This window comes from Gekko japonicus, unplaced genomic scaffold, assembly GCF_001447785.1.
Source record: "Gekko japonicus isolate JY-2015 unplaced genomic scaffold, Gekko_japonicus_V1.1 scaffold1195, whole genome shotgun sequence".
In the NCBI taxonomy this organism is placed as follows: Eukaryota; Metazoa; Chordata; class Lepidosauria; order Squamata; family Gekkonidae; genus Gekko; species Gekko japonicus.
Window position 1 is genome coordinate 426,491 of NW_015176007.1, and position 26,989 is coordinate 453,479.

The window sequence follows — 26,989 nt, forward strand, 5'->3', positions numbered from 1 at the left end:
GAAATCAGAGTTGTGTACATGGATGGGATGATCCTCTTTTTAACTCCCAACAGCACTGTGGGGTAGGCTGGGCTGGGAGAGAATGACTGGCTGAAGGTCTCCCAATGATTTACACCATGTTGGCTATCAACATACAACACGAGGACTTGCAGGAGATCCTTGGCTTCCTTAAAGTTTGCGAAACGATTAGCAGACCTGCTGTTTGCTTTCTTCACTTTTTAAACAAATAGCTGACTGGCTGCTTTTTAAGACTTTGGCTGCCAACAGAAAAGGGTTTTGTGCTTGAAGCACTCAGTGCTGGGCCCAACATGGCCCTTAGATCCTTTAATCTAGCCCTGACTTCAGCCACCAGTTTTGCTCCTGCCCCATATTTAGAGCAGATTGTCCATTATCTGGTCATTCCATCTCTTTGTTGCCTTACTGAAAATAAAACCTAAAAGGCTAAAACTTCTCCAGGGACAATGGGAAGGAAAGGTTTCATGGTGACACAGGCACCAGCCAATAAGGACTGTGTATGGCAGCCTTCTGCTGCAAGCTTGAATAATTGTATCCCTAACCCAAACTTGATCCTGTGGATGAATACATATCTTTGGATTAATGGCACTTCCATCCAGATTGGTCTTGTTCTTCCAACGATATTACATGTGTCTTCACTCTGATCTGATGTTCTGTTGGCTCTGCATAGGGGTCTACCTAGCTTGAGCTGGGCTGGATCAGTGGCCATGTTGTCTGGGCTGTAGGATGAAGCTGCATAGTGTCTGTCATTCAAAGGTTGCCTAAATAAGCAGCTAATCCAAAATGAGAATTTCAGCCATCCTTTAGGCCAGGTGGGTGGCTGTCTGCCAAGCCTTCTCTGTTGTGGCATCTAGATTATGGAACTCCCTGGCTGCAGCTGTTTGGCCAGTGCCAAGTCTGTCAAATTTTAAGCGTTGTGTGATAATGTTTTTATTTCCCAGACTTCAATCCACTTCTGATGCCTTAGTCCATGTGATCTACCATGCTTGTTTCACTGCTTGCTTCTGCTACTGCTATTGATTTTTAAATGGTTTACTCTGCTTTTTATCATTTTCCTGGTTTTATCATTTTTATTGCTTCCGTTTTTCTATGGTTGTTTGCTCTGTGAACTATGAAGTTGATCTTCTTTTGTGGCAGTGCTCTTTCATTCCTATTTAAATGGTTCATTATTGTTTATGTGACGTGAGCCGCCTCATGAGCTTTTAGCCAATAAACAGAATCAGCCAAGAGAGTTAGCGGCGGATTGTCACATTTTTGGAGTGGAGCTGCCCCCTTGAGGCTGGCATCCAGGAAGCTGTCCTCTCCAGAGCTCTTCCTCCCCCAGACTGGCTGTTTCTCAACACTGGATGATTCCTGGTTTGTTCTCCCCCTTTGCTAGGGTTTGACATTTTGCAGAGGGAACTGAGCGTGACCGTTCCTAAGTTCTTGATGACCCGCTGTCTCTGATGCGCTTGGCCTTTCACCACCACCAAGTCCCTTCTGTTTCTGGCTTGCCAACAAACCTTGGAGAGGTTTTTGTGTTGTTTTTTGCTGTAGAAGCAGTCTTCCCTCAAAGAGGGATGCATTTCTTTCCTTTTAAAAAAGGGCTTACAGCGCAATCTGAAAGCAAGGCCAAGTAGCAGACTAAAATCTTGCCTGAAGCTTTGATGCTGCAGAGGCCTGCTTGCACCAGGGTCCAATGCTCTGAGCCCTTTTGCCAGGCATCCTTTTCTTTCTTATGCTCTCTGCTGATTTGTGTGTGTGTGTGTGTGTGTGTGTGAAACTGTTGTGCTGGAAGAAGGAAGAACTTTGTTGTTTAAAAAGATCCAACATCTCAGTTTGGTGTAGTGGTTAGGAGCGCAGACTGTAATCTGGAAGAACTGGGTTTGATTCCCCACTCTTCCACATGCAGCTGCTGGTGTGACCTTGGGTCAGTTATAAGTTCTTTCAGAGCTGTTCTCTCAAGAGCAGTCCTTGAAAGAGCTCTCTCAGCCCCACCGAACTCACAAGGTGTCATTTGTGGGGAGGGGAAGGGAAAGGAGATCATAAGCCACTCTGAGACTCCCCAAGTGAAGGGCAGGGTATAAATCCATGCTCTTCTTCATCTTCAGTTGACATTTGCTAGAGGAGATGTGGAAGTCTGTTGGGGGGGCTGGCATCAACTGTGAAATCCCTCCTTAAGAAGAGCTCTGCTGGATTAGACCAAAGGCCATGATGCCAACAGAGGACAACCAGACCTTATTCCCACACCAACCATCCAGAGAGGGAGAGAGAGAAAATCAATGCATCAATAGTTTCCACATTAGCCATTATGGTTACATGAAGTCTCCAAGTTCAGAGGTTATACCTCTCTGAACATCAGTTCCAGGAGAGCAACAGCGGCAGGATGCTGTTGCCCTAATTTCTTGTTCCTTGCAGTATTTGGGTGGCCACTGTGGGAACAGGATGCTGGGGTAGACAGACCTTTTGAATTGATTCAGACGTGGGTTTATTATTTCTCCAAAGTGGTTTACTTGTGTGTGTGCATGTTTGTTAAACGTCGTCAAGTCGCATCCAACTTATGGTGACCCTATGAATTAATGACCTCCAAAACATCCTATCGTTAGCAGCCTTGCTTAGGTCTTGCAAACGGAGGGCTACGGCTTCCTTGATCAAGTCAATCCATCTCCAAACAGTCATTTGGCCAAACCCTCACAAAGCTATACTCAGCGTATACTGCCAAGAAAGAATCAGCCTTGACACCCACAGCAAAATTCATCAGATGCTGCTAAATACCTTGAAGAGAAGCCAGATTTTAAGTTGCAGCATTAATAACATCAGCATCTGGCAAATAAACCTGTAGAGGGAGTCCCCATCAAGGGTGCCACCATGGGAAAGACTGTGTCCCTGCTTCACCTCTGGAGGGTGGAGTGGCCAAAGCTGAGTCTTCAACAAAATTCTTATGGTCCATACAGGTATAGCGAGTGGATTATAAGAACATAAAAGAAGCTGTGTTGGATCAGGCCAATGGCCCATCCAATCCAACACTGTGTCACACAGTGACCAAAACCCAGGTGCTACCAGGAGGTCCACCAGCAGGGCCAGAACTCCAGAAGCCCTCCCATTGTTGCCCCCCAAGGACCAAGAATACAGAGCATCACTGCTCCAGCGTGTTTCAGCTATATGTTGTGGCTAATAGTCACTTATAGACCTTTGTTCCATATGTTTATCCAATCCCCTCTTGAAGCTGTCTATGGTTGTAGCCACCACCTCTTGTGGCTGTGAATTCCACGAGTTAATTACTCTTTGGGTGAAGAAGTACTTCCTTTTATCTGTTCTAAGCCTACTGCTCATTAATTTTATCGAGTGCCCACGAGTTCTTGTATTGTGAGAAAGGGAGAAAAGTACTTTCTCTACCTTCTCTATCCCATGCTTAATTTTGTAATCCTCTATCATGTCACTCCTTTAGTTATCTGGGACTAGAGCCACAGTGAGAAAGAAAGCCTAAGGGTATATTTTCAGGATCTAACATTCTCATCTGCCAGTCCTGTGTGGGCTTGGCTGGGAAAGGATGAGTGGCACTAGAAGACAGCGATGCCATCCTAAGCCAAATCTGCTTTGTTGGAAAGAGCCCACGATCCCTTGCCGGAACCCAGTTCCTGGCAATCCATCTTGTATGGCCGCTTGGAAAGGTTGCTTTGCAAATTTACATCCAGTGGAAGTGGCATAAATGGGTGTTTTATGGTGCCTGAGCTGCTATGCTGCCACAATTGATCTTGCTCCGGAGTGGGGAGGAACGGGGGCGGTAGCCAGGGTGATGCACGCAAGAGTGATGAGGAAGAGATGAAGGTCAGGATCTGATACAGGAGTGCTGCTAAACAGGACTATTACTCAGTCGAAAGGCGGATGACTAATCAACCAGAAACCCTTCAAACAGTGGCTCTTAAATCAAAGCAAACAGGAAAAGCAAATGTTACCCTTTTCCGCTAAGATAGAAGAAGCAGTCTGTAATGTTTTATTTATTTCTTACACTTTTCTCCTGCTGGTGTAAACAGTCTCTGTTCCCTTTGTAACAGCCCTGCAAGGTAGCTGGGCCAATAACCCTCCCGCAGCTGAAGGTTATAGTGAGCTTTGTAGCTGAGCAGGGAGTTGAACTCTCAGCATGGTAGCTGCTGCACTGCAGTGCCTTTTGGCGGATGGGGGAGGGGACATACTCCGTGTGTGTATGTGTGTGTGTGTGTGTGTGTGTGTGTGTGTGTGTGTGTGTGAGAGAGAGAGAGAGAGAGAGAGAGAGAGAGAGAGAAGGAGAGAGGATGATATCTTGGCTAAGACTGTGGCAGGAGTAGGAGTCCACCCAGGGCTCCCCAGGTCCAAGCCTATCATCACTGAATCATCCGGGGCATCAGCATGACAGCAGCTTGGGCAAGGCCGGAGGTCCACTGATATCATCCGGGGGGTGGGGTGGTGGTGGAGGAGATACTGGGTGGTGTATTCATTGTCCAGAGTTTTTATTTTGAATGTCTGTTAGAATTTACCCCTTTTGGAATCTTTGCATTCTGCAAAAATTACACATGCATCTCCCCCCCCCCCAAAAAAAAAGTCACTCACCTGCTCACTGTTGCCTAAGGTATGGTCCACCTGATAAACCGTACCATGTTATATGAGGTAACACAATGTCTGTCAAAAAATACTTACCATGCATGTTGATCATTGCAGATATTATCTGCATTGCATGGTGTAAAGGATTTTTTTTTAAATCCATTGCCTTACGTTTCTCATCTTACCCTATCAAAGATTCCATATTCTTGAAGTCATTACAGACTTCATAAAGGAAAGTGTAACAGCCGTTACTTTGAGAGGAGAACCATAGGCCTATTACACACAGGTGTTTCCCCTTGTTTTCTCTGTGCACGTCCATCGGGTTTTCTTTTTTGTTCTGCATTGATTTTCCTCTCTTCAGTGCTCAGTTCACTTTCCGGTCACTGTTTCCCCAAGTTTTCTGTGCCAAAATTGTCCTTGTTTCGATTCCGAGCCAAAGGTAATTCAAAAGCGCAGAGATTCCCTTGGACTCCCCCCCCCCCACTTTTCGCCACCCCTCAAAGCCGACTTCCCTGCTCACATTGAGGTTGTTGCGCCCTCTCTGCACCTTCTGCCATCCTCCCCCCTTCATTGGCGTACGAGTTCCATTGATAAACTTTTCCCTCCTTGTTTTAATTTTTTTTTGAGAAGTGGTATGAGTCTAGCAATATGAGACTATTGCTATTCTTGTATTGCTGAATAAAAAGAAATTAAAATGACGGGGGAAATAAAAAAATTGTGCGAGATTTGGGCTTTTGTCTACAGTGCTGGAGATAGTTAGATGGGTAGGAATGACTAATCTTAGACTGCTGAATTTAAAACAATAGGGGAAAGTTTAAAAGTTTAGTTCCCTGTTGTGCAAAGTTTAGTTCCCTGCTGGCATTGACTTGAAAGGGGGATCAGAGAGGAGACAAATGGCAGCATCCACAGTACAAAAAAAATAATTGGTTTTCTGTGCTGCATGCAAACAAAATAAAGGGGGGGTGTCAGCTCAGAATGACATTGACATGAGATATAAAGAGAAGCCTAAAGCTTTGAAAACATTTTCCCCTTTAATGCTTTAGTGAACAAAGTTTGAGGCAGGGGAACCATTTTGGCAGTCTCCAGAAGCTTAACATTAAAAATGGCAGCTAAGCCACATGAACCTTCTGCAACCCGCCAAACTTAAGAATTGCTTGGAATTGATCCATTTGGAGGACACAGGAGAGGCTTTTAAAAACTGCCAAGATTGCAAAAGTGTGTAGGATCAAATTAGAGAATCATAAATAAAAAACCATACATGTCTGCAAGGGAGGGCAGGAAATTGGCATTACTGTGCAGCTGCGCTAAGTCATCAGTGAAAATACTTTTTTTTTCAGTTTAGTGGCACGAGACGAAACAGAGCTTCTGCCAAAGGACTCCCCCCCATACAAATTGCAGACCTGTGCAAATAGTGGTGGAATTGCAGCCAATTTTGCACAGGCGTGTGCACACACACACATTGCCAATGATCAAAGCTTGCAGTTCCAGTGCCATTGAGTTCTGCATTCTGTACAATCATCATGTTCCCCATTAGTATGAGATCATGTGACTCCCATTTTTCACAGTGGCCAGTAACACAGCAGAGAATCCCCTAGTGCTTGGCAGTATGGAAAATGGGGTTTCCCAGATGTTTTTGTCAGTTTCAAAAATAGTCTTGTCAGTTTCAACATCATTTTTCCCCTTTGCTTTCCTTTCTTTGTTTTCCCTTTCATTCAATGAATTAACACTAAAATGCACCCGTAAAAACTGAACCACAAGGATTTAAATGGAAGGTTCTTGCTGGATGCTACTGTACAGCTGCGATAGGGCAACTGCATAAATTTAAAAAAAATTGGACCCCCCCCCCCAATGTCACAAGCAATGCTCCCTCTAAGCTGTGGAGTCCTGTGAGCAAAAATTCTACTTTGTGAGCTACTGGCATAAAAGTTGGGAGCAGGTGATTTGGCCACTGCATAAATTAGTTTGCTCTGAAGCCATCCTTCCTGAGCTAAGATAAAATTGTGTGAGCCAAGGCCCCCTCCCCCCAAAATCCCTAGCTACGGGGCTGGTTGTAATAGTGGGAGATCTCCAACTACCATCTTGAGGTTGGGAATCATACACAGATGACTAGATAGCCTCCATTTTCCCCCCAGGGTTTAGAATGAGAATCCGATGACCAGCAGAGCCAGTTTGGTGTAGTGGTTAGAAGTGTCTGTTGTGGGGAGGGGAAGGGAAAGGGATTGTAAGCCACTCTGAGACGTCTTCAGGTAGTGAAGGGTGGGGTATAAATCCAATCTCCTCCTCCTCTTCTTCCTTTCCTGAGAGTGTAATGCAAACGTTCTTATTGCTACAAGCAGAAAAGATCGCATGAAGTCCTCATAGTTGTTAAAGTGCATTTCTGAGGTGCAAGTTATCAACTCAACCCACCTAATGCTTAGGCTTACCAACCTCAAGGTCTGGCCTGGAGTTCTTCTGGAATTACTGCAGTTCCCCAGACTACAGAGACCAGTTTCCCTGGAGGAAGTGGCAGTTGTATGGCATCATGTCCCCACTGAACTCCCTCTCCTCCCCAAACTCTGCCCTCCCCAGGCACCACCACCAAATCTTCAGGGGTTTCCTGAGCCAGAATAGGCAGCCCTAAAAATGCCTGTGGCAATTCTTATAAAGTCACAAATACATCATGCACAAACAGACATGTCCCTATGATGACTGTGTCATCTAGACCAGACCTAAGTTAGAATTTGTGGAATGCCAATAGTTCGAGATCTGTCTATGTCCCATTTGTATCCCAGTCTTTTTCCAAGGAGTGCAGGGCAGCACACCTAGTTCTCCTCTCCTTTTATCCTTATAGCAATCCTGTGACGTGAGCAAGAGAGGGTGAGACTGACCTTCATGATAGATCAGACCAGGGCCTCCCTCTTCTAACACTCTAGCCTCTACCCCATGCTGATTCTGTTATATGGAAATAATCAACTCTTCCAGTTAGAAAAGTTCCTGGATTCTGGGCAATTCTTACTTACCTAGGAGAATGCCTTTTTATATGCTGGGGTGGGGCCACTGATATTAAACCACACTTAGGTCCTTTCTGCACTAGACCTTAAATCCTGGTTCAATCCTGCCCCCGAACTTACGTTCATCCTTGTAATTATCTCGGGGTATTTTTTGTTTCCATATTACATTGAGGTCACCTCGGTTTCACCCCACACTTGTCCTGGGATAAACGGATGCTGTTATAACCAGGGATAAATACAAGGTAGTGTTGCAAGTTGAACTCTGATAAAACCAGGGATGAGATCCAAGTGCAGAAAGGACCTTAATGTCAGTTTCTTCCAGGAGAGCACACTTTTATATTAGTGTCCTTCACCTCCAGTGTTGCAGGTTAAATTTTCTAAGATCAGAACTTTCTTGCAGCCCCTTTGACTCAGGTAAAGAGAGACTGCAGCTCTGATCTTCATTTGCATTAATGCGTCACTGATCTTGTATTACATCCCCCCCCCTTTCATGTGCTCTGGGTCCATTGGTGTATCTTGCCTACCTGTGAGATGCAGTTGCGTTGTTAGGGTGGCCCTTGGTTTGTTTAAATGGTTTTTATCATTTCAGGCAAACATCTTGGCGTAGGAGGCAGCAGTGCTGGTGGTTACAGAAACATTAAACAATTAGCCTCTATTCTTCCTAGTAGCTTGACAGTAACGTCAGGAGGACAACCCAACTTGTACCAGTCAATTTTTAATTTAAGTAGAACTGCTAGGCTGAGAACCAGACTTCAAGGAGACTGTATCCTTTGAATGGTGTTGGGGTCAAGAGATCCTTCTACTGTTGTAATATTTATTTAGCTCCAGTGCAGGGCAAAGTGTTGTGCAGTGAGCAGCCCTTCCCACTGATTAGAGTGCTTGCAGTCAGCGTTGCAGAGACAAAATTGGGGAGGGGAAGCAAGAAGTAGCAGCAATTAGCACCCTAAACCCTCCTGCTTTCCCTTTCAGCCTTACATAAATAGAAAACAGGATACTGCCCTCACTTCAGTCCCAAGAAATGACCCCAAGGGGATGGTATCTTTTAGGCCTCTCTTTTGAGCTGCGGTGGCTCAAGTGGTTAAGATGCTGAACAGCAGGCTGTGGAAGGTCGGTAGTTCAGCAGTTCGAGACCCGAGTGTACTGCATGACAGAGTGAGCTCCCGTCTCTAGTTCCAGCTCCTGCCAACCTAGCAGTTCGAAAGCAAGAAATTGCAAGTAGATAAGTAGGTACCACTTCAGTGGGAAGGTAACAGCGTTCCGTGCACCTTGGTGTTTAGTCATGCCGGCCACATGACCACGGAAACGTCTTCGGACAGCGCTGGCTCTTCGGCTTTGAAACGGAGATGAGCACCGCAACCCTAGAGTCGGATTCGACTGGCTTTCGAGCAAGGGAACCTTTACCTTTACCTTTGACATCATCCCTCTGCTGCTGCCATCCCTAGAAATGGAAAACAGGGCCCGGTAGTACTTGATGCTGTTGTTCCTTGGAGGCAAGTCTTCCCCTCACTTAAGCAGCTGCTCGGTCTGTGGTTCCAGGTCTTCCTGTCAGCCATGGTGGCTGACAAAGACACACTGAGTAGTGTGGATGACAGAAAGTTCTCTCCCTGGTGTTTGGTGCTGCTACAGCTTCTCTAGAAGAATAATGCAGCCTCCAGAGGTGAAATATCCTTTCCCGGCACACCGCGTGTGCTGCCTAATACAATCCACAGAGTTACGGTTCTGTCAAAATAGTGGCTTAACAAATTTTCCAGACTACTTTGACATTTGTGAAAGACTCAGTTTACAACCATGTTTCTTGCCTGGTTACCTAAAAGCACTTGTTATGCACCGGAGGTGACCTGTGAGGGACAGTTCATATGCTTCGCTGTGCAAATGTAAAAGTGGAGAGAGTTTTGAATTGTTTCAGTGTGTCTTTAACTTAGTCAGACTGGGCCGTCACCTGTGCTCACGCCACTGTCTTGTGGTGCCCTCAGGTCACCCACAGTGCCGGTGGCAAAGCGATGGTGGTGAAGATCTACAAGAATGATGTGGACCAGGAGGTGATTGTGCGTGAGATTAGCTTGCTGCAGAAGCTCTCCCATCCCAACATTGTCAGGTGAGTCTTTAGGTGGGAGATGACCTGAAAGAGCATATCAGTGCTCAGTTCAATGCCCAGCATGGTGCAGTCATTGGAGTGTCGGACTGGGATCTAGGAGACCCAGGCTGAAATCCCCACTCTGCTATCAGATGCATTGGATAAGCCTGCGCCAGCCCGACTCTCAGCATAACTTTCTTCACAGGGTAAGGATAAAATAGAGGAGGGGGAAAGCCCTGAGCTCATTGGGGGAAGGGCAAAGATACAAATGTACTGAATAAATAAATAGAGGCTGAGCTTTCAAGTGTAGATCTATATCACCTGACTTCCAAGCAGGTGATACTGATACTTCCTGCGTCTTGTACCACTGGTGATCCTACCTACCTCTGGGTTCCTCATTGAACAAACCTTAGCATTCTCTTCCCCTGGCCATTTTTTCCTTTCTGTCCCACATCAATGTTTCTTTTGTTTCCTTTACTTAAATAATCTCAGTATGTGCATGGCTACCTATTCACCATTCCTTGCAAGTGGATTCTTCTCACTGTCCTCGGACCTATACCAGGAAACAACCCAACAACCATCCGTGCTTAAGGCAGAAATCCAAATGGGCCTCCCTTTGCAGTGCCTGTGAAAAAATATATATACAGTGAACTAAATAATTGATAACTTCCCTTGTAATTGTATGCCAAAATCTGCTGTTGATTCCTCCTGCTTAATGGTAACGCTGGCCCGGTTTCTTCTCTCTCTGCCCCACCACCTTGTTTTTGATGGTCTAGCCATATAAGCAGCATTTGTAGGAGCACGGGCATCTTTGGTCCCCCCCCTTTTTAAAAAACCTCAGTCCAGGGAACACAATGGACATGCCAAGAACTGCAGCAGGGAGGTGTCAGTGCAGAAGTTGTCTTGAGGCTGGGAGTGGGTGTGGTCATCTGGGTTTGGTTTTTGAGCCTTGTGCTAACATTGGGCTGCAGAGAGCGTCCTTGAATTGTTCTCTCTCTTTCTGCAGGTATCTTGGCATCTGTGTGAAGGATGATAAGTTGTATCCAATTCTGGAGGTAAGGAATGACTTTACACAATTGCTCTTCAGATCGTTGAAAACTGATCATGTGAGTGTAAAGACATAAGCGTTCTTCCCTGCCCTCCTCCCCTGATTCCAGGATGGATACTGCAGCTGCAGTTTTTTAGGCCATCTGCAATTTTCTGAGTAAGCATTGGCTGAAGGGTTTATTTCTGATAGTACTTGGATTTCCACTAATGTTGAATGGTTGTCTTGGTTCTCAGGGGGCAGGGAGCAGATGTGTCCGTACCTGTAGTCCAGACACGGGATGACCAACATCCACACAAGACCTGGAGTTCTCTAGGAACCCCAACTGCAGTCTATAGAAATCAGTTTCCCTGAAGGGAATGGCAGATTCAGAGGGTAGACTCTATAGCATCACATCCCTGCTGATCACTCTGCTGTCTCCAGGCACAGCCCCCACGTCTTCAGGAATTCCCCAAGGTGGAGCTGGCAACCCTCATCTGGACCGTACCCCTACAGTCTTCAGTTGGGGGGGGGTTCGCATGTTGGAATGCTCCTCCAGACGTAAAAAGCTATCATGTTGGAGAGAAACCTAGGCTAGAACTCTTCTCTTGATGTGCTGGTGCTCCTTTTGCAGGGAGATTGGGGGCACAGAGGATAGGAAAGCAATCAGTCATACAAGGTCTCACCTGCTGTTTGTGAGAACTAGGGCTCTAGTCTGCTCTTTAGTCCACTCTTTGCTGTTCATGGGAGGCCATAGCCCAACAAACCCCTTCCTTCCCTCACGTCTTATGGATTGGCAATAGGTACCATCTTGCCTCCTTTCTGTGCAGTATGTGAATGGAGGAGTCCTGGAAGAGCTTTTGGCTTGCAAGGATGTCTCTCTCAGCTGGAAAGAGAAAGTGGACCTGGCTTCAGACATCACACGTGGGATGGTTTACTTACACTCCAAGAACATATACCACAGGGACCTCAACTCCAAGGTAAGCTAAGTGTAGCCTCCATGTACGGAGGCAGGATACATTTGAGTACCAGATGCTAGGGACAAGCAGCCTTGCTTGTGTGGCTATCTGAAGGCATCTGGGTTGACCTCTGAGATAAAATGCTGGACTGGATAGGCCCTGGCAACTTTTTAAATGCTCTTAGGTAATCGACCCAAAGGGATGACTTTCCATCCAGGTATTTATTCAGAATTAGGAGAGATGTTCTGGTATGTGGTTTTTCAAGAGAGGATCTGCAAGCTAAATAACTGGACCATCTCCAAGTCACTTACGGGCAGTGTTCCCTCTAAGCTGAGTTAGGGTGAGCTAGCTCACAGTTTTATAGCCTCCGGCTCACACATTTTTGTCTTAGCTCGGGAAGGAGGGCTCCAGAGCAAACTAATTTATGCAGTAGCCAAATTGCTCGCTCACAACTTTAATGCTAGTAGCTCACAAAGTAGAATTTTTGCTCACAAGACTCCAAAGCTTAGAGGGAACATTGCTTACGGGAGAGTCAGATGCTCGATAATGCCATTAACACTAATGGGATTTTGGCCTCTGCATGCCTCATGCCTTTTGGGAAGTCTCGAATCTGTTGCTTCAGGGGTGTTTACACCTGCAGCTTTGCAAACCTAATGGGTAACTCAACTTTGCAAGGCATCAACAAGGATTTGTGCCTGTTTGCTGTTAGGGGACCAGAGAAATGAGGCAAAAGCATGGAGTTTGCTGTTAGGTCAAAGGGTGTAATAGGTTTGGCAAGTGTTGGATAAATGAAATGGTAACCTAAGAGATGTACCACTGTTGGTGATAGTGATTAGCTTGTTTGAAAGGACTTCTGGATGGAGGGGGGCAGTGGCAGTGGGTATGTGAGAAAACCAGAGAAGAAGCACTTCACGACTGCACCCTCCATTTTGGTTCTCTGTTTTTGGAACACAACATGGTGGGATGCAAGTATTAACAGTGTAAGCTGTGATCCAGCAGTTGCCCAGTTTAGATCTTGGCACTTAGGGGAGCTGCTGTCACTCACCACCTCCAGCTTCCTCTTGTGGGGGACCATCCGTGGGAGGGCAGGAGGCACCCCTGCACCCCTCTGTCCTGGCTGGATACAGCACTGCTGAGATTTCCCACATAGTGTATTGATCTGCAATTGTCATTTATGTTAGACTTTAACTCCTCTGTATTCTTCCTACAAAATAGCTCTGGGGAGGACAGAGACACGCCCCTCCCACATGCACCACTGAAATCTGTTTAAACTTCGTTTCAGAACTGCCTCATCCGTGTGACCCAAAGGGGTCGGGAGGCCTTGGTGGCGGATTTTGGCCTAGCCAAAGAAGTGGTGGAGCTCTCTGCCAAGGGCCCCGAAAGGAAGCTTTCTCTTGTGGGTTCGGCTTTCTGGATGGCCCCTGAGATGTTGCGCGGGGAGCCTTATGACAGGAAGGTACAGTATTTCTCTCCCAATTCATGTATCATCTCAGGAAAGACCCTTTGGGCGAAATTTGGAGCATGCAGGTGGGCTTCAGTGTGTAAACTGATGAATCAGTTGTAAACTACGGAAGCTGATCAGTTTAAAGTTAGATGGAGAATGATCTAAACATTCTTTAGATGAATGATAGCCTTGCTTTTATCAATTGATTGAGGAAATTTATATCTTGCCTTTCAGCCTCTGGACTTCAAGATGGCTGTAGTGTGTTTAAGTAATCAAATCAAGTATATAGTCTCTGTGGATTTTTCTTCTTCTGACCTTCTTAGGCAATACTGTAGTTTGACCTACTTATCTGAGTCCTTGTTGGGAGGAAAGAGTACTTAATACCTCCTTGCCGCATTTCCCCCTTATCTGAGTTTGTTTGTGGTTTTGGAGCCTGGTGGGGGCCTTCCCTGCAATGAGAATGGCCCGAGGGAGGGGTAGATTTGTAGAGGAGAACCAGTGGGGGAAATGATGTTGCCAACTTCCTCATGGGGCCTGACGTTCATCCAGGATTACAGCTGTTCTCCGAACATGAGGCCAAGGCACCTCCCAGCACTGACTCGTCCCCTCCTCCATTCCTCACTACGACTTCATAGGTCAGCAGAGGGGCAGGGGAGGGACTCCCCAACTTTTAAGTGTAGACTTTTGAGTGAACCCTAGAGCATCACCATCACTTGCATTTTAGCACTGGAAGTGACGTTGCATGTTGGTGCAATTCTGCTGAGCCTGTCCCGGTTTTCCCCGGGGGGTCTCCAGACCACAGAGATCAGTCCCCCAACTGTGGAAGGCAGACTATAGGGGATCATATCCCTGCTGAGCTCCTGCCTCTTCCCAAACTCCACCCTCCTCCACCTCCAGATTTCCAGGAATTTCCCAATCCAGAGATGGAGAAAGGGCTAACATGCACCTTGCTTGCTGAATCCTCCTCACATTTCCCCCACTGTTACTCTTTTGAGGGGTGGCCAAACTACATACATAAAATTTATAATGTGTATGTTACAATTTGTAGTTGCGATTTGTGATGTATTGGTCATGCCCCAACCAGTTTATGAATCTAACAGTCAGTCAAAGGCTTTTCCACTCAGGTTATCTGCCCAACGTTTGATGCTGTTAGGAAGCAAGGGTTCTCTTTTTTCTTCACAGCAACATTTCTTCGTGCACGTCCTGGGTTTTCCCCAGCTATTTCCTCATCTTTCTGAAACTTGCTTTGCTGCAAAGCCTGGATTTTCCCTGTCCCGCCCATACAGCAGCTATTTTCTCTGGCCCTGTTTCTGTGGTGGCCATTTCCATCCCTGCCACTAGGATTCTGTTGTGTATTTACTCGGCACTTGAGTGTCATTATAACTTTCTAACAACTTGTGCATCAAGTTTTCCGAATCCCCAGATTTCACTGTTTTTAAGAAGTCTCTAGCTTCTCTTGTAATGGAAATATAAAAGGAAAAGGCATAGCCCTTCAACGAAAAGGGCTAGAGATTTACTTAAAAAAAAAAAAGCTGATAGTTCAGCAGATTTGATACACAGATTTTAGAGTGTTATAATGATAATAATATTCATTTGTCAGTTGAAGGGGAGAAAACTTGGAAAAGCCCTGGTGATGAAGCAGGGAAGGATGGCCTTATTCAGGGAACCAAGGCTGGGAAACTCTATGGAACCTTACCTGCCATGCAGAAGCCTCATTGCCGCTGCACAGTATCAGCAGCAGCAGCAGCAGCAGCCACAGGGAAGCTACATATGCCTGTTCCCATGTGGAAAACACCCTTGTCTATGTTTTCAGCCAAGACTTTGTGTTTCCCCCTCTTTTGATTCTCTTACCAGCAGGCAGGTGCAGGCGGAACACAAAACAAAGTGGAGGCAAGGGGTGTAGAGTTACAGGTTTCCTGGCTGCCGGTCCTTTTGTCTCTGCTGGATTTCTCCTGACTTTCTGTCCAGGTTCCAAAGCCTGCCTCGCCTCCCACCCCACACTAGCTAACTTTCACTCTCTCCAACAGGTGGACGTCTTCTCCTTTGGTATTGTCCTGTGTGAGATCCTGGGCAGGATCCCTGCAGATCCAGAGGTGCTGCCTCGGACCCAGGTCATTGTAACACACCATTCAGGCCAGCAAAAGAGGGATTTGCACCACCAGGGCTGTGGCTGATACACGCTGCCTTGTTTTAAGCACCAGGAGGGTGTCAGGTGCTGTACAGAAAGCTGTGCCAAGCACTTTGGCTCCAGATTATGTGGGGAGGGGGGGATTAGAGGAGCTGGTGCTCAGCACGCTGGAGGGCAATCAATTACGTGGCCTTAACATTGGAGGAATATGTCTGAATCCTTCTTTTTCACTGTTGCTTCCCACCAGGATTATGGCCTGGATGTAGCTGCCTTCCAGGAAATGATCGGTGGATGCCCCAAGCAAGTTTTAGACTTGGCTGCCAGCTGTTGTAGAGTAAGGAGTGTTTTTTAAAGGGATTGGATGGGGTTGTTTGTCTTGGGTCCCCTCTCCCCCTCCCCTTTTGCAAATTTCTTTTTCAGTCATGAAAATGGGAAATTCTGGTGCGGGTTGATGGCTCTGCTCTGCTTGCTTTACTTAAACAGGCTGGCAGAATGGGGGCCAATGAGGAATTGTAGGCTGGGGGTTGGGGGAAATAGAAGAAGAAGAGGAGAAGAGATTGAATTTATACCCCGCCCTTCACTACCCAAAGGAGTCTCAGAGCGTTTACAGTCTCCTCTCTCTTCCCCTCCCCACAACAGAGACACTCTTTGAGGTAGGTGGGGCTGAGAGAACTCTGAGAGAACTGCCCTTGAGAGAACAGCTCTGAAAGAACTTGTGACTGACCCAAGGTCACACCAGCCACTGCATGTGGAGGAGTGGGGAATCAAACCCGGTTCTCCCAGATTAGAGTCCGCACTCCTCACCACTAGCCCACGGTCACTTACACGTGTGCCATTTGGCCCTGATGGAATACTATTGGGAAGCAGTTTTTCTTCCCACTTTCCCACAGCATCACGGTGCCTTTGTGCACCACCCAGGTTTTCCTCATCTTTTCTGCAGACTTCCCCAAGCCTGCTTTGCTGTGATGTTTTGGAAAAGACCGCAGTAAAGCCAGGATGGCTGGATTTTTTCTGATCCTGCCCACATGATTGCCACTGCCCTTGTCTTAAACTTCATCGCACCTGTCCCCTTCCATTCTTTTTTTTTTTTAGTTTTTGAAAAACATGGGAATTGGTATAGGAATATACTCATATAACAGTATGTTGCTACATCAGTTATGGAGTATTTTAAGAGCCTTGGAAAAAGCCCCCTGTGTACTGGGGCAGGGGAATGGCTGCCCCAGGGAAATGTACGGAAACCCACTGTGAGGAAGTACCGTTGCCACTGTGCTGCATCGACAGCAATGGTGACAGCATGACTTCAGACGGAAGTGTTGCCTTGTGGAAAAGGCCCAAATCTCCCCCCTTCAACATTAGTTTAAGTTCTTAGGGGCTTGAAAGGGCTTCAGCAAGCCAATCTACCTTGCTCTCCACTCTTCTCATCATTAGATCATGAATCCTATTTTTCAGCACGCCTGGGGAGTCCCCTGAGAATGCAGGAACCCATCCCTTCTGTGGGTGGCCTGGTGGTTCTGCCATCATGATTGGCATCAGCCACCCACTTTACAGTCAGAGACAGTTAACAAGGAGGAGGATCTATTTCAAACCTTCAAGGTGCCTGACAAACTAGGAGAAACAAAATGCAACAACGCCTCCAAAAAGGGGGATGCTAAAAGGAATGGCAGAGAATAACTATAGGAATGCCTTGATTTTTCCAAAGAACCCATGCATGAAATCAAAAAGAGACTGTAGAACAGTTTAAAACACAGATATCCTGAAGAAGAGCAGGATAAAAATGGGATCAACAAAGGTGGAATGTGAGCAGGAAGCCCTGGTTGTAGTGGTGCAGTTGTCGGCGGGCAGAGCACGAGATGGGTCAACTGAGGCTGACTTGTGCTAGGATTTAGCGTTGTGGTTGCCATCCCCATGTATACACATGAAGCTGTCTTATACTGAACGCGGCCATTGGGTCTCTCTGGGTCACTGTTATCCACTCAGACTTGCAGCAGTTCTCCAGGGTCTCAAAGCAGAAGTCATTCACATCACCTACAATCTGATCCTTTAAGCTGGAGATGCTGAGTGGGGACTGAAACCGAGACCTTCTCAAGCAGATGTTCTCCCACTGAACCACAGCCTCTCTCCTATTTATAAATCTCCTAAACTGAGCGTCTGCTTACAGTTTCCTTTCTTTTCCCTACTGCTTTCCATCAGCTGGAAGCATTCAAGCGGCCATCATTCACTGAGCTCCTGGAGGAACTGGAAGATGCTGCAGAGAGGCTGGAATCCGTGATGGACCATCAGTCCCCAGGGTGAAGCTTCTCTGTGGAACCTAGACTGTAAATCACATGTAAATCTGAAAAAAAAAACAAGGGGGTGTGATGAGGGGGAATGTCCTCCATACAAAACATTTGCCCTGCTCCCCCTCTCAGGCAGATCTACGGTTTGTACAGCAGAAGAGGAAGCTTCTGCACCCCACCATTGGGCCCACAGCCTGACCAGCCTCCCCCATTGTGATATGTTTTAGAAGCCCAAAGGTCATCCAGTCTGGGCCCCCGCAGATCAAGCCCAGACCACAACGTCTGCCACGAGCAGAGAGTAAGTGAAACCGGGACGACCATTTCTTCACTTAGTGTTTAATTAACAGTTGATAGTCCATGCCATAGTGGGGAACAGCTGCCTTTAGGCCCATTCATGGAAGAGGACAGCTCTGCAGTTGGATTCTAGCCTCCATATTCAGAGGAACAACGTCTCTGAATACTAGATGCTGAAGACAAACAGCTGAAGGGAAATGTCACCTTCCCACCCTGCTTCCAAGGCTCCCAGAGGCTTCTGATTGGCCACTGTTGGAAACAGGGTGTTGTGTTAGAAGAGTATTCGAGTCCAACCGAGGAGGGCAATTTCTATGTTTATACATAAGCCTTGGGACCCAAGGGCTCTCCTTAACAACCCGAACCCTGTGCAGTTCCTCTTTTGTTGCTTTGGCTCTTCCGTGGCTGAATCTAGACCTTATGAGAGATGGGTGACTGTCATCAAAAACAAGCAGCTCTGTGTCTCCATTCTCCTTTGAATAACTAATAATAGGAAACACTCGACATAGCATCACCACCAGGCTGCAACTTAACTCCACTTCCCAGTTCCCTCGTTGGCAGGGTTAGGGACCGTGCAGCATGGTATTATGAGGTGTTACCAGAGGAAAGGCATGTTCGCTGCTGTTTTTCGTTAGTTAGCCATGCATCTGTTATAAATTCAATTGTTCCATAAGCCGTCCCCGGGATTTGAACATCCATCTTTCTCTTCTCTCACTCCCTGAGAAGAAGCGTGTAGGGCCGGGATCCCTGCCATAGCACTCCCGGGCTTCAGGGCATCTGCCAGTGGGTTTCTTGGCACCCATTTGATTCCTGCCCAAAGCAAAGAGCCAGTTCTGGTTTTCTTCCACTTCACTGGAGCAGGAGGCACTGGAGCAGGAGAAAGACCTGGGAGGCATCACCTTGTGACTGCAGAAAGCTCCCATTTAGAAACAGCAGCCTCTGTGGCAGGATCATGCCTGGCTTGGAACCTCCCAGTGCTTGGGTGCCTAGCCGCAGTGCCCCGGGACAGCGATTTCATAATGCCTTCCATGGCAACCATATTGTGGCAGCACTCAGTCCCCACCTCAAAATTCCAAACATATCCACAAACTTGAGAAGGCTGGGGATCTAGGTGTAGGGCAGATCATTCCCATCCCCTGCTCACACACCCACCCCCAACACACATGGATACCTCTCTAGATAGCTGCTGAAGTTCACATAAGTCTCAAAACTGCTCTTCAGAGAGAATGAGAAGGTTGAACATTCAAGAGGCGATGTTGCACATCCCTAATGACATCACCTTGGGCGTCAGGCATAAAGGTTTAAATAAAAGTGGGGAAGGGTCCAGGTCAGTGATGGCGAACCTTTTAGAGACGGAGTGCCCAAACTGTGACCCAAAACCCACTTATTTATCGCAAAGTGCCAACACGGCAATTTAACCTGAATACTGAGGTTTTACTTTAGAAAAAACAACTTAAGATGATCCAAACAAAGTAAGGAAAGCAATCCCAAATGCTTTCATTTCCTTAAAATTATTTGGCAGAGAATTCGACACTTTAATGATGCTCTAGGCCTGGCTGGGGCGATGGCACACGTGCCCACAGAGAGGGCTCTGAGTGCCACCTCTGGCACCCGTGCCATAGGTTCGCCACCACTGGTCTAGGTTTTGGGGGGTGCCTGTCTTTGTGCAAGTGTTGACTTCCATTATCTTTCAAGATCCATCCACAGAGCTGCACCCCCACTCGGCAGTGATAGCCATGACCTGCAGTGGTTTCCACCCCCACCCCCAAAGACTTGAACCTGCTCAGGTCTCTCTCTGTGTAAATCAATAAATGGTTGGTTAACTTTTCCCAGGCTGCCCTTAAGCAGCAACTGACTCTCTTCTTTTTCTGAACATGGAGTATTCCTTGCAGTGGGTAGGGAGGGAAAGGGAGGGGAGCCCCTGGAAAACTTTTGAGGCAGAAAAGCAACACAGAAATCAGAGCTGCAATGTATTTGGGCAAGTCAAGTTATTGCTTAAGACTGCGTGCAGCTAGCCCTGTGTACAAATTAAAAATGTAGACTGTTTTAAAAGAGCTTTTGTAAGAGCTGGAAGGTTGGGAGCACGTCCAAGCAGATCGCTTTGCCATAGATGGGTTCAGTTTTTCAGTTTCCTGCTGGAACAACTGTGGTATTCGGTTTGACCAGAAGTAGTCGGGTGTTAAATTCCCACTGGAAGCTCCAGCACTGGTTTCCCCCTTGGATACTGGGCCTTGGGGATCATTTGGAGACGTAATTTTTGTCGCTGCATGGATAGAAATGGCTGGCTTGCCCAACACATAAGTAACTGATGAGTTTCAGTGCCCCAAAATGGGATGATGGTTGGTAGTTTGGATATGTTTGAAAAGGACTGGACAGGTTCATGGAGGATGGATGCAGAGATGGCTCTTTGCATTGATCGGTAAGTGGAACGTGCAGGTTCAAAGACTGAATGCCAGATGCTGAGGGCAGAGCTATGCCGGGCTTGTGGGTTTCCAGAGGCATTTGCTTGGCTGCCCATGGAAACAGAATGTGGGACCTTTCTGTGGGTCTTCTCTAGCCAGGCAGTTCTGAGACTGGAAGCAGCACTCTGCCAAAGGGCGTGTCCCCCATATTCCCTGCAGGGGAATGCAGCGCAGTCATTGCTTTCCTTCTCGAGTCTGGAGTCAAAGCAAAAAAGGGTTGGCAGTAACTTAATCCCCCTGTGGAAAGAGAGCAGAAGCGAAAGATGTAGTACTGACATTACTGTGGAAGGGAACTGTGGCTTTTTTGAGAAGAATGCCACCTGCCTGCACGTATGCAGACAGGTGAGGGAAGCATCCTGCCAACCACACACAGAACTGGTTCCCCTTCTTTGCTGCATCCGCCCTGAGGCTGAGAGGGTGTGCCCTCCTGGCTGGAGACCTCACGGCGCCTTACCAGGGTTCCATATTTGTTGGCTGGCTGCAGTTCCAAAGGGCCCACAAGGAGGGGCTGCTTTACAACACGGGCAGCCTTTCAGAAAAACGCCTCTTTGGCATGAATGTGGTGCTCTGCACACAGTGCTCAGGGAGGCCTAAGAGACTGGCTCTTGATACAGAAAAATCGAACCAGCAGCACCAGCCCCCATACAGTGCCCAATACAATGGGATTCCTGAGCATTCTCATAGTTCTCTGACACAGCTCTTTTTGTAGCAGGAACTCCTTTGCATATTAGGCCACACACCCCTAATGTAGCCAATCCTCCAAGAGCTTACAGAGCTCTTCTTACAGGAGCTACTGTAAGCTCTTGGAGGATTGGCTACATTAGGGGTGTGTCGCTTAATATGCAAATGAGTACCTGCTACAAAAAGAGCCCTGCGGGTTGACCACTGATTCGCTAGACCGTTTTCTGTCACATGCCAAGGATTGGAGGCCATCTGTCAGCACAGAAATCCCTTTTGGCTTAATAACCTTGCCTTGCTCGGGGTCTCCAACCCCAAGGTGGTTAAAAATGTTGCAGCAATTAAAAACATAAAGACCGCTAATAAAGTTTAAAATCTAATTGTTATGTTTTGTAAGTTGCTTTTAAAATGTATTTAGTACAATTTCTGTGCTGACAGATGCCCAAGACTGACCTTCCCTAGAAGCTGTGCTGTTTAAGAAGAAAGAGTAACCCTCTAATCCTTCCCTATTTCCATTTTATCCTGTGAAGTAGGTCAGCCTGGAAGAGAATGGCTGGCCCAAGTTTCTGGTCTTGGTAGGGGTTTGACCGCAGATTTCCCAGGTCTTAGTGCAACACTCTGCCTCGGCATCACACAGGCTCTTCAGTCTTTGGAGAAGTCACATTAAACAGTTCCTAATGGAAAGAAAACGAGAAGAGGTCCTCTTGCTGTCTATGGCAACAGCATGAGTCCCGAACTACAGACAGTAAGTATATATCTACCTGAGCACAGGAATGCTGAAGTTGGGAGCCCCAAACATCTCTGGGTAAGCCAGACTTGCTCAAGGATCTTCTATAAAACCAAGTGGAAATCTCCAGTATTTCCTGCTCTTTCAAGCATCAGTCTGATCAGAGACTTTAATGGTGGCCTGGCCTCCAATAATAGGATGCGCTGTTCCCAAACAGTATGGAAAGAGTGACAGAAGTCACATCAAAGAGGCAATGACGACAGAGCAGAAATCACCTTTGGCTGTCCTCCATCAAAACATGGCTTGAAACCAGAGCCAAGTGAATGAGCAAATAAGACAACCGACATGGTTTTTAAACCTGTTGCAAAAAGCTACAACCTTAAGTAAAGACAAATGAGATGTCAGGACAAGTCAGCTCTGAAGCTGAAGTGGGATAGAAATGTGTTATTTTTTCTTCTTTCAAGTTGAGTGATGCCAAGAATGGAAACCACAGACCAACCTGCATTTTCATGGCTTCTCAGATCAGGTTCCTGGTCAAAATCGTAAGAGCTTTTGCTCACAATGATTTCTGATGCTACTGCCTTGTTTTGCTCTGTTCTCCCAAGTCCTCCCATAAACTGTCGCCCATGCAGCGTTACAATAACACCCAACAAAGTGATTTTGTTGTTTGATTTTTGGCTACTAAGATCCAACTTTTGATTCTCAGACTCCCCTGGGCAGGCCTGTTAAGTCAAACAGTCTTTTGCAAGAGTTTTGCTGAAAGGCTGCTCCACAGAGAAACACTGAAGAGGTTTGCCAACATTCTTAGAACAACAGGAGTGTTCTGTTCTTGGGCATTCCATTTCCCAGCACCAAATCTTCCTTGTCACCATCAAAGAACAGATTCAACTACTAAAAAGATATTCAGCTGTGCCTTGCAGACTTTAGAAACCCAATAATGCCACAGGGCTATTCATCTTCTTTGGAAATTGTAGAAGATGGGTTGAACCTCTGTAGGATGAAGCAGACCTCCAAATCACTGTAGCCCAATTGAACAGCAGTTGAGATTTTTAAATTTTATTTGCCTAAAATATGCTTTTCTGTCTCCACTTGGCAATTACTTGACTAACTGCCGCTACCTAGTGGTCTCAAGCTGTGTTAACATCTCTGGTTCTGTACTATCAACTCTTCACTCTCCCCTTTGGCAGTTACTTGACTAACTGCTGCTACCTAGTGGTTTCAAGCTGTGTTAACATCACTAGTTCTGTATTATCAATATAGATATTAATCTATATGGACAAAGCCTATGCCAGACACAGGATGCCTTGATCTAACACAGTAATCAAAACATCCATCAAGCCAGCATCTGGTTAATGAGCAGAATATTTCAGTGGATGTTCCAACTCCAAAGCACATCATCTGGCCAAAAACAAAGCACAAATGATGCTACCAAACACAACATAAATTTGCAAGGAACTAGTAGAGTATAGCTACAAGGATGAACCCCTTTGCTCAGAGAAATGCTTTGGTGAAAATGCTCAACCACAGTGTTTAGCTCTTTGCCACTGCACTGAAAACAGTAAATGCTAGCCGGTGTCCTTCCACTTCACACAGCAAAGTCTCCCTCCAGCCCAAGAAGTCTTCCTCCAACTTAAGTGGTTCTTCGACCTTCGGAAGACTAAAGTTGGAGGAAGACTCCTTTTGCTGATGGAAAGCTTCAGACTTTGCTGAGCTAAGTGGTAAGATACTGGCTGCTGCACATGATAAGCCTGTGTTTGCCAACAAGAAAAAGTTTTAATTTAAGAACTGGTGGTCTGATGTTTAAACCCCCACCCCCACTTCATAGCACAAGTATGTTGGCCATCTTGAATTGTGATAGAATCTCTTATTCAAGGTTGTTTGAAATCATCATTTATGCAATCTTTTTCTCCAAAACTCATATACTCCAATTATTTCAGCTCAAATATTTGTCAAAGGATAGATATTTGTATGCATGGTGGATGTTTTGAATCTTATCTTGCTTAAATTGTGGGAATGAAGTTGTCTAAATGAGACACCTTCCCCAAATATGTTGGTATATGATGCACAGAGCAATGTTTCAAGCTTTAACTTGATGTTCACCTAAGCCAGTAGAGCATTGACCATGGAACAGAGAAACACCAGTAATTGAAATTTGTTAGTGCCAGAACATAAAAATCTGGATAGATGGTACCTCGAATCTATCTGTTTCACTGCCAGCCAACATGGCTACACTCAGAAACAGTCTTGTGAATGTTTTTCTTAGTAAGTGAAATATTGTTTTATGAAAAAGGTACTTGCTTGGTTATTGCTGGAAAGGGTATGAGAGCCTTGAATGTTGTATCCATATAGGGAAGCCGTGCTCATCTCTCAAGGCTGTTCTGGAGAAAGTATTTGACTCCATGGGCACAATCAGAGCACAAGAAACTGATCCACATGGAGCTGGATATAGCATTGCCAGATATCTTTCCAGAAGAGCAAATGTTCTGCACAAAGAACTCATTTCTAATCTCTCAACTGCTGCCAGAGTAGAAATTGCTGTTAATTAGGAAGAGCAGACATACTGCATGGTTACTTCCTGGTTCCTGAGTATGTGGAACCACTTTGTTATGGGCAAATGGACTTGCTTGATACCTAGCACTTAATCCAACTGGATATCTCTTTTCCTACCTGGCATCTGTTTGCGGCCTGTACAGTTGGACTGTGGTGATGTACTATCCCCCTCAGTAAATGCAAAGCAGTAATTTTGTACTGAATTTATAATTTGCTTTTCCTCACATTATTCTGCCTTTGTCATTGATAATATTTCATTTTATTTATGGCCAAAAAAAAAAAAAAACGGGAAAAAATCCACTGCAGCAGAACTTAAAACCAATTAAATCTTGGAGTGTTTGTGGAGGAGTTTCTTCCTGACTCCTAGCATGCACCTTTCTAATATCATAATTCTTGCTGTTGTGTATAATAATATATCTTAGTATTTATGTAGCATTCAAAACACTTCACACCTAGTATCTTGTATCACACCAGTGGTCTGCCTTGTCCAGCATTCTGTTTCAGTGACCGCAGTATTGCCTCTCCAGGGCAACCAAACAGGGCATACAGACCAAGGTTTTCCCCGAAGCTGCCTTCCATGACTGGTATTCAGGAATTTGCTGCCTCTGTATATGGAGGCTCCCTTTATCACCACTCCTAGTAGCCATTGGACCTGTCCTCCATGAATCTGTCTAATCCCCTTTTAAAGCTGTCTGTGCCTGTGGCCATCACTACACCCTCTGGCAGCAAATTCCACATTTTAATCACCTACTGTGTAAAGTAGTATTTATTTTTGTCCTGAGCCCAATGATCATTAGCTTCATTGGATACACCTGAGTTCTAGAATTATGGGAGGAGAAGACAAAGTTGTCTCTATCCACCCTGTGCATAATTTTATATGCCTGTATCATGTCTTGGTCCTCTTTTTTCCTAAACTGAAAAGTGCCAGACTCGTCAGCCTTTTCTCAAAGGAAAGGTGCTCCAATAATCCCTTATTCATCTTTAACCTCTTCTGTGCTTTTTGCAGTTCTGGAACATACTTTTTGCGATACAGTGACCAGAAATGCACACAGTGTTCTGAAATGAGGCTTCACCATAGATCTATACAGGAGCATTACAGCACTGGCCTTTGGAGTTTGCCTTTTTCAGTGCTGTCATGCACTGAGTTGACATTTTCATTGAGCTATCCCATACAACCCTAAGGTCTCCTTCCCTCTCAGTTTCAGCAAGTTCTCATCCCATCAGCATATACTTAAAAGTTGGGATTTTTTGTTCCAGTGTGCATCACCTCACACACACAATGAACTTCATTTGTCTCATTGTTGCCCACATCCAGTTTAAAGACATTCTCCCAGAGATCTCCCCAATCCACTTTGGCTTTCACCATCCTGAATAATTTGGTATCCTATGCAAACCTGGCCAGTATACTTCTCACCCCCTGTTCCACAAACTAATGAACAAATTAAATAGCACCGGGCCCAATGCCGATCCTTGTGGGACCCCACTGCTTACTTCCCTCCATTATGAGAACTGTCTGTTTATTCTTACCTACTACCTTTTGTTGCTTAATCCCTAATGGACCCACCCTCTTATTCCATTAGTATTATTTATTAGATTTTAACTGCCCTCCCCTGCCAAAGCAGGGCTCAGGGTTGTTTACAACATAATGATACATAACACAGAATTAAAATTTAAAACCAATAAAATACAATAAATGACCTAAAAAGATGGCGTTAAAATTTTTCTACAGTGCCACTGACTCACAGATGGGGTGGGAGTGCCAGAAGAATGCAGCCGTCACTGTCCTGAATAAATGCCTGGTGGAACTTCTCTGCCTTACAGGCCCTGTGGAATTGTAACAGGTCCCGCAGGGCACGGATGTTATTTGGCAGAGAGTTCCACCAGGTTGGAGCGGGCGGAAGACACCCCGGCTCTGGTCGAGGACAGTCGAACATCCCTCTAAGCTTGCTTACTAAGTCTACTCAGGAGTTTTTGTGAGGTACATTCTTAAAAGTCTTTTGAAGTCCAATATATGATCACCCTTATCCACGTGACTGTTAACCGGGTCCAAAGAACTCTAAAAGGTGGGTGAGACAGGACTTCCCTTTCCCTCAGCAGGCTTTGTTTTTCTATGTGTTTAGCAATTGTGCCTTTCATAGCAGTTTCTACTAATTTACCTGAAATAGATGTTAGGATAATTGGCCTGTAATGTTCTGGATTCCCTGTAGACACCTTTTTAAAAATCGGTGTGACTTAGTGCTGTTTTCCAGTCCTCCTGTACGGAGGCTGATTTTAGCAACAAGTGACATACAAGTTAGCAGAGCAACAATCTGACATTTGAGTTCCATAAGAACCCTTGGGTTTGTGCCCCATTTGGACCTGCAGACTTGTTAGTTTTCCATAGGCATTCAAGATCAAAACTGGTTCAGAGGCCAAGAGTAGGTTCATGTTCACGTACAGCTTTGCATTGGGTTATATCAGGTCAGGCCAACTTGTGATATACAGGGCTGGGAGTGGAGAGACTTGTTCTATGGTTCCCAGTAACCAGTCCCTTGAATGAATCCAATAAATTACTGGCAATGGCCAGCAAATGTGCCAGAGAAGACAGAGAAAGCAGCCCTTTGAGCCAGCCATTTATTAAGTCAATGGAAGAGGCTGGAGATTTCCTCTTCATTTCCCTCATCCATTATTTATCGCTCCTTCTCCTTCACAGTCTGGCTGTCGCTGTCAGGTTTCAAAGGGCTTCTCTTGTTCCTGCTTGCCTGCCCTTTTCCAGTAAAGAGATCTGCAAAACTATTTGGCACAAAGGCATCCATTCTAGTGGAAACATAGCAG

General features: G+C 45.9%; 1 protein-coding gene across 1 annotated transcript in view; it reads left to right on the forward strand.

Moving 5' to 3' along the window:
• LOC107123277 (dual specificity testis-specific protein kinase 2-like) overlaps positions 1-17,888 on the forward strand; it is a 28,836-nt gene extending 10,948 nt beyond the window's left edge. Inside the window, exons 3-9 of the mRNA XM_015426499.1 lie at positions 9,536-9,657; positions 10,643-10,691; positions 11,491-11,640; positions 12,902-13,075; positions 15,091-15,174; positions 15,439-15,525; positions 17,382-17,888. Coding sequence (XP_015281985.1) covers positions 9,536-9,657; positions 10,643-10,691; positions 11,491-11,640; positions 12,902-13,075; positions 15,091-15,174; positions 15,439-15,525; positions 17,382-17,483 — 768 coding nt within the window. The 3' untranslated portion in view covers positions 17,484-17,888. The remainder of the gene's footprint in view (positions 1-9,535; positions 9,658-10,642; positions 10,692-11,490; positions 11,641-12,901; positions 13,076-15,090; positions 15,175-15,438; positions 15,526-17,381) is intronic.
• The last annotated feature ends 9,101 nt before the right edge of the window (positions 17,889-26,989 follow it).